Source organism: Nestor notabilis, unplaced genomic scaffold (assembly GCF_000696875.1).
Source record: "Nestor notabilis isolate BGI_N333 unplaced genomic scaffold, ASM69687v1 scaffold1602, whole genome shotgun sequence".
Classification (NCBI taxonomy): domain Eukaryota; kingdom Metazoa; phylum Chordata; class Aves; order Psittaciformes; family Psittacidae; genus Nestor; species Nestor notabilis.
In genome coordinates, this window is record NW_009917830.1 from 154,518 (window position 1) to 162,090 (window position 7,573).

At 52.0% G+C, this 7,573-nt stretch overlaps 1 protein-coding gene across 1 annotated transcript in view; it reads left to right on the plus strand.

The window, feature by feature from the left end:
- The window catches only part of LOC104401745 (lipase maturation factor 1-like), a gene marked incomplete at both ends in the record, with an annotated part of 141,352 nt that overhangs the window by 130,921 nt on the left and 2,858 nt on the right, over window positions 1-7,573 (plus strand). The window contains one exon of the mRNA XM_010009427.1: window positions 157-319. Within this exon, the coding sequence (XP_010007729.1) occupies window positions 157-319 (163 nt within the window). The remainder of the gene's footprint in view (window positions 1-156; window positions 320-7,573) is intronic.

Consider the following 7,573-nt stretch of genomic DNA (forward strand, 5'->3'; position numbering starts at 1 on the left):
AGGAGCCAGCCAGGCTGAGCACCCTCAAGCTGATTTCTTCATCCAGCTATGGAAAAGCTCAAAACCTCCACTCCCAGGGACTGTAAACATGGTCTGATCCCTTCCACCTTCTCTTGGCATCCCCTCCTGATGAGGCTGTGCTTTGTCTCCCTGCAGGTGGATCCGAGGGGAGCACTTCAAGTACAAATTCAGCCAGCCCGGGGGAAAGCACGCCAGTGAGGGAAAGTGGTGGATTCGGAAGAGGATCGGCCCTTACTTCCCCCCTGTCAACCTCAAGGGTCTGAAGAAGTTCTATGAAGACAGGAATTGGCTGTACCCTGTGCGGGACTGATGGAGGAGGATGAGCAAGGTCGAGAGGGACCAGCTGGGGAAGAGGGGGAGCAGCAGCTCCCTAACAAACAATCTCTCTTGCCTCTCTCTGTATTTTTTACCCATACCCTTGTTTACACATATTCCCAGCCAACTGTCTACCTGCTGTTGTGCTCTGGTTTTTCTCCTCTTTCTTTTTGTTCATCCTTCTCATCACAGCCTTGCCTGATGACTGATACCTATCGCCAGGCCGCTCCAGAAATCATCAGCAATAGAATGTGGGAGGAAGGCGAACAAATACCATAGTTCGTTTGGGGTAGGTGTTGGTGCTGCTTTCCCTGGCCCAAGCAGCCTGGGATTTCTCTTGTCCCTCCTGTTTCCTTTAGAGTCTCCCCTCGTCTCAATTTGTGTTTAAAATCACCCCAAATTGTCCCACCACATGGGTTTTGCTTGGTGAGCCCAAATCACAGTGATGGGAGGGAAGTGAGAGCACGACATGGCCTGCATCTGAAACAGGCAGCGAGTGCCTGGGGTGGTTTATCATAATCGATTCCTTGTTAGCACCTTCTGCTGCACATGGTTCTTCTTGCAGGGGGAAAAAGAGATCAAAGCCACACATAAAACCCTGTTGTTTCAGGCTCGCCTGCAGAAAGCCACAGGTTTACTGAGGAACCCAAAATAGCTCCTTGCAGGAGCTGCCGTGTGGGCTCTGTGACTCAGCCCCGAGGACAAGCACAGCCCTGTGCGGCCGCTCCGTCCCGTGTCCCAGTGCTGCCGATGCTCCTGGGTCTCCGGGTTGGGAAGGAGGCCGGAGTCAACACGTCTGCCGCCAGCCCCACCACCTCTGAACAGGGCTTGTTTGAACGGGGCCTGGCCTGGGCTGTGCCTTCCTGTTTGCTTAACCTGGGATTTGTACAACTGGGGCTTTTTTGTTGTCGGCCCCAGGGCTGAAATCCGCCTGTTTGGGGAGCTGGAGGTGTCTGAGCAGCTGGGATCCAGGAGGAGCCGAGCATCCCATGGGCATGGTCCAGCACCGCCGCCTGCACAGCCACGCACCCGGGCAGGGAGAAGCACAGAAAGGAGCTTTCCAAGCTTTTCCCTCTGGGTTTTCGCAGTGACATTCCCCTTGGCACCCAGGGGAGGAATTCCAGTGGCCGGAAAGCTTACAATGAGGCTTTCACCCTTCAGAGCAAATTGAGCCCAAGCCATGTGCGAGGGGAAAGCGTTGCTGTGTGCCAGGCTCAGAAGCAGCTCAGGGGCCACCAACCTTGTGGGGACCAATGGGCCCTGTGGGGCAGTGGTGGTGGCCCCATCTCTGTCCCCGGTGCCCATCCCCTCCCATGTGAGACGTGCCAAAAACATCTGAATGTGGTTTTGAAAGAAATATGGGTCCAAACTGGGAAAAGCAAAGCAACCAGTAACTGGAACTGGCCCGGGGCAGTGCAGGCTGTGGGTGCGGGCACAGAAATGCCATTTTACACATTTCTCCTCCCTTTTTGACTGCCCGAATCAAATGGGCATATTTCTGGCGAGGGATTAAAGCAAACAGCTTTGAATAACCAGCAGGAGCTTCACTCGTTTTTGAGTCCAACGTTAAAAGTGTTGGACAAGAGCAGCAGCCCCGGGAGGGCAGCCGAGCCCTGGGTGCAGTCCTGCAGTGCCTGCTCTGCTGCCAGCTCCCATGGGACCAAGGTGATGGGTGATAAATAAGGTGAGTCCTGGGTGTCACAGCACTCGTTTGTGTTTGAGGAGTGTCTGGTGGTGTGTCCGAGCGTCTGGTCACCATCCCAGTGATGCTGGGCTGTGAAAGCATCACTCACCCTTCCCTTCTCTGGTGTGTTCAAGGGTATGTTTGGGCTCCCTTTTGGTTTGGGGATGCTTTTCCTTCCTGGCTGCTCCATCTCTGGTGGATCCAGCTCAGGATGGCTGGAGGACCCTCATGGCCTCATGCCTGGGAGCCAGGAGGGTCCAAAGTATGTGGGTTCCCAGGGGTACCTGGCTTTCGGGAGTGGTGGCTGGTGGTTGGCACTGGGAATGCCGTGCCCATCCCTCAGAGCTGCTGCGCTTCTGCAAGATGTTAATGCTCTTGGTCCTTTCTGTTCCTTGGGTCTTTTTGGACCCAAGACGAAGTGCAGGGCTTGTAGTAACATCCAGGGTGCTCCAAACTGTAAATCACGTTTATGACTCAATTGTGTTTTCCTAAATATTTGCCATAGTTGGAAACCAACACTGTGTGTGAACAATGGAAGAACATTTTGTTCCCATTAGCGCGCAGAGGGACGCGGGCGAGTGCTGCGATCCCGCATCTCGATCCCATTATCATCCTTCCTGGCTTGATTGCCCTGCCAAGTGGCTGGGGATGGAGGAGCCCAGGCTGTGTCCATCAAGAGCTGGTGCAGGTTTTAGCTGCAGGGTTGTATCTGCATAGAGAGATGAGTACGGGAGTGTATCTCGGTAGGTGTGGGAGATAGGAGCACGGCTTCACGCTGAGCATCTCCCACCTCTGTGAGCTCCAGCACTGACAGATATTGCTTTGAGCATGTTCTTCGTCTTTATTTTCTTCTCCCATGGCTGAAATTGGGCCCTGGAGTTGGATGCACAGAGCAAGGCTGGACCCTGTCTCGTGGTCCTATCTCACCTCTCCCAGGACCCCTGTCAGGATGTTGTTGGCAGGTGAGTTGGCTGAGAGCAGCACACACCATCCATGTGCTCTCTGCTGCCATGGGATTATGGAGCCTCCCAAGAAAAAGCACTTCACACCTCCCCAGCTCTGGGGACATCCACTTGCGGAGCCTTTGCTGGGCTGTCCCCTGCCACCAGCACCTTCCCTGCCCCTTTGGGGCCAACCCCACTCACTCCAAGGAGGGCACTTCCCACAGCAAAAAGCCCTTTAGGATCCCACTTCCATGGCTGCACCCATCCTTCTGCCTTGGGATCCTGCACACAAAGCCAGGGGATTTCAGTCACCGTTAAGTCACACTCTGCTTCCTGTTCCCATCCATCTCTGTGTGTGCCAGGGCACGGGGTGAGGGTGCCTCCCTGCATGGGTAACTGGTGATGGGTGACACACATCCCCCGGGCATCCCCAAATGGTGCTGGCCTCCCTCCTTCCCAATTTAATTAATTTCTTTTGCTTTCCAACCTCTGGGTCAGGGCTAATGGAACCCAGACCAGCGTTTCCATCCCTGTTTGTGCTCGTAGAGCTTTTATTTCTCTCCCTTTTCTCTTTCTTTTCTCTTTGAATCAAAACTCCTCGCTCCGCTCCGGAGCGCTGCCTGGAAGATAATACACATTCAAAGGCAGTGAGGAAGGTGCATGAGGGGATTAAATTGGAAACGTTTCCCTGGGATAAAATTGTAAAGAAGAAACAATTATTTCAAGGGGGGAGGAAATCGGAACCACACTGTGTTATCTGTCGACTAGAAGTTTGCTTGGAGAGGGCGTTTGCTCTGTAAAACTGTGGCATTCCCAACTCAACGCGCCGTAAATCCATGTGGAAGATAACTCTGTCTGTGCTCTGCATCCTTCCTCACTTTCCTCAGGGACACACACCAAGCACCCAGCAGAGGGGATCAGGTCCTGACATCAGCTCCGTGGGCCCTGGGTTGCAGGGTTTGAATCCATCAGTCAAAACAATGACAGCTCCCTTATCTCGGCTGTTTTCCCAGCTCATCCCCGTGATCCAGATGTTCGTCTGGATCCTGTTTTCCCTCCTACTGTTTCTGTCTGAGGTCCGATTAGGTCCCAAAGCCACTAGATGGGAAGGATGCAGCCAGGCTGCTTGCCCCGTATCAGCCTTGAGCAGCTCAGGCTCCCACTGCCCCTGGAGCGTCTCAGGGGACATTGTGAGGTCGAAAGCAGAAGCTTCTGCTCTGTTCTCCCATCGGGGTTTATTTCTGCTGCCGGAACACAGAGAGGTTCCCAACTCCACCATCACCGTGCTGGTCACTGGGCCTTGGGAGGACGTCTGCCCATCACCAAAACCCCTTGAACAGACAGTAATAAAAGCCTCTAGGATTGGTGTAAAACCCCTAAGATTTTGGGGAAAAAAGCCATTCCTTCCATTTGAGATTGACCGGGTCACATTTTCAAACCTTTCTTTATCTAAAAGTGTGGATTTGATCCATGTTTTGGGAATGTGGCTCCACTGGGGTCAGTGATGAGGAGCTGCTGGAGAAGGTGAACTTGTGCCTATGCGAGATCCTCATGCAGGGCTCAGCCCTGGTAGTATCCATAACAGCAGCTACAATGCACCAACCCCGAGATTTCCTTAGTCCTGGATCATTTCTAACTTGTAGTTACTTGTTTGAAAGTAGCCAACCTTCAGTCTGGCAGTTCCTGTAAGAAATACATGGATTCCTATGCCTTCCCTGCTCCCAGCTGCTTTTAGAAGCTGGCTTTACTTTAACACATATTAAAGGAAAGAGCTTTTTCCCTTCCCAGTAGATTAAGTTTGGCTAAACAATTCAGTGTGAACTGCTGGGCATGAGGCAGAAACCTGTAGGCTAAATTACGCAGCTGCTCCAAGTTTAGACCAGCATGGGATGAATTTCAGGATCGTATATTAGTTTTCATTTAATCTGATTATTCTAGGCTGGAGTTCCTGGAGGGTCTTCAGGTTATTGTCACTCAAAAGGATCTTTAAAAGCTTCCATTTGCACTCAGCTTTTCCCATTCGAAGCCTATTTTCATTGTGGATCGATCTTTATTTTAATGAAAAAGTCATTCTCCCAACCCCCTGCCTTTTCTTTCCCCCCCAGCTGGGGTTAAAACCGGAGCCACAACAGGGTCTTGCCACTCAAAATACCATTTTCCTCTTTTCCTGAGGGCTGTTGGCTTGGTTGAAGGAGCTTGGGCAGATGACGAGGGGGCAGATAATGCCCAAAGGCAGCTCCTCTGCTCCCAGTGGTGCTTCCCGGTACCTGCCTGGTTCCCCTCACTGGGAAAACACTTGAAGTGGCTTGAATCCCGGGGGGATTTCTAGCTCTAAAGTCTCAGAGACTAATGCAGGACTAATAGATCTTAAAAGCCTGTTGCTGGATGGCTCCGAGTCGTGCTGTCAATTCAATGGCTGATTTCTATCTGCTGCCTCCTCCCAGATTCCAGCCTGGATTGCAGCACAGCCTGGCAGGGGTTCCAGTGGGAGCAGCCCGCCACGGGATGGGAAGGGAATGAACGCCATGGTTTGTGCTGGTGAGGACACCCTTGTCAGCTCTGGGTTTTGCACAGGAGTGGCAGCTTTGTGCCTTCAGGCTTCCTGGTGGTGCTGAGCTGAAGGCACTTCCCTGGAGCATCCATCCTGCCTTGGCCCATTGCTCCAGGTGGGATGGCAAAGGGCTGGAAACCCACCCCAGGTCTGGGGAGGAAAAAACCAATGTGGAGACCTCCACAGATAAACCCCAAACCCTTTATTTGTGCAGGATTTACACTGGATGTGCCAGCCTGAACCTTCTGGAGTCCATGTACCATCCATGCTGCTCTGGTAGGTGATCCCGGCGCTGACCCACTGGGGAGCAGGACCGTGCCAGCCTGGTGCAAGGCTCTGCAGGGATATTCATGTCCTGGTACCTTGTCATTCCCTAAAATCCTCCTTTTGCTCATGTTTCTCCCACAGACAGGTAGGGAGCAAGGTGCCAAATCATCCTTGTGTGGATGCCAGGCACCACACAGGTCCCCTCCGATGGCATTGGGGTTTTCCATTCTCCTCTGCCTCCTCCTTCCCCCTGTGAGCAGGATGAGGCCCAGCCTTCAGTCTTCCACAGTCAGTGGGATTTTGCCATGTCCTTCCCATCCCCAGAACACGAGGTTTTCCCTCAACACAGGCTGGGAGCCTGCCTCCTCCACGGTAGCCGCTCCGGATAAGGTTGCACATGGCTGAGCCTTTTTCCCTGTGCGTGCCTGTTGCTGGGACAATTACACTAAAATCACACCACCTGCAAGTGGTTAGTTAGAATAATAAATAAGTGATAGATTATCAAATAAAGCGTTGGCTTCAGATGAGGTCATCCCAGCCCCGTGTCGTGGGTCTCGGAGGGTTTGCAGCCTGCTTTCCGTGGGCTAAATAGCTCTTGTATCAGTCAATAAAGAACTTGTCGAGATTAAAGAATCAATTAGGTATTAGCCAAAGGGGCAGAAAGCGTAACCCAAACATGCTGATAAAATCCAGTGGGTGATTATGGGAATGGTTCTCATTTCATTTTACTTTTGAAAGGAATAATTGCTCGTTATAGAGCATGGAGGAGCTGGACTAGATCCTTTTCCAGGTTTATAGAGGAGGAAATCCTAGCGTGTGGCTGTCGAACGTGGAGGCACGACGTGCTTTAGCACTGAAAGGGTAGGTTTTGATCTTTACTTTGAGGAGCATCGTTTTGTCCTTGTAAAAGTGGCAAGGGGAGCTTGGTTGGTTATTTGGTGGAGCTTTGTCCCAGAACTTGTCCTGTTCCAGCGCACATGTCCAGGATAAGGAATGATGCTCACGGTAGAGGCAAGAGGGATGGGACCAAGCATCAGTTCATAGTCTGCTTATCACACAATCTTTGATTAACCAAGTAAAATCTGATAAGCTGAAAAAGCATTTAGGGATATATGTATTAGAGGTTTTTTCCCAATATTTACAAGATGGCTTTCCATTTTCCGGGAACACACATCTGGAGCACCAGCCCCATCCTGGGCTGGCAGCTCGTGGTTGGGAATCTGGCTGCACAATGTCACCTTGGGCTAATTCATGTGAACATTTATTAAGTGTTAGTCTAGTGCAAAGCCTTACCTCATGTTGGGCCCAAAATAGGGAGTACCCACTGGAGGATGGCTCCTTGGGAAGGAGCGGTGGGAGCATCCCACCCAGCGCTGTGGATGCTCCCGGGATGCGGCTCCAGAAACCCAGGGGAAGAGCAGCAGAATGGGTCACTCTGGTTTTGCCTTTGTGTTTCTGCAGAACGGGGCATCCTCCAGATGGTTTTCCAGGGAGGAAAGTTCAAATGAATTATTGCTTTTCTTCCCCCCTCATATTAAGAGGGAATGTTTAGTTTTACAAGGGGGAAAAAAGCATGGAATGCATCGTTTCCTTTGTAAGTCTTCCAGTACCTAGAGGGGCTAGAAGAAAGCTGAAGAGGGGCTTTGGACAAGGGCCTGGAGGGACAGGACAAGGGGAATGGCTTGAACCTGCCAGAGGGGAGATTGGGATGAGCTCTTGGACAGAAGCTCTTCCCTGGGAGGGTGCTGAGGCGCTGGCACAGGGTGCCCAGAGAAGCTGTGGCTGCCCCAT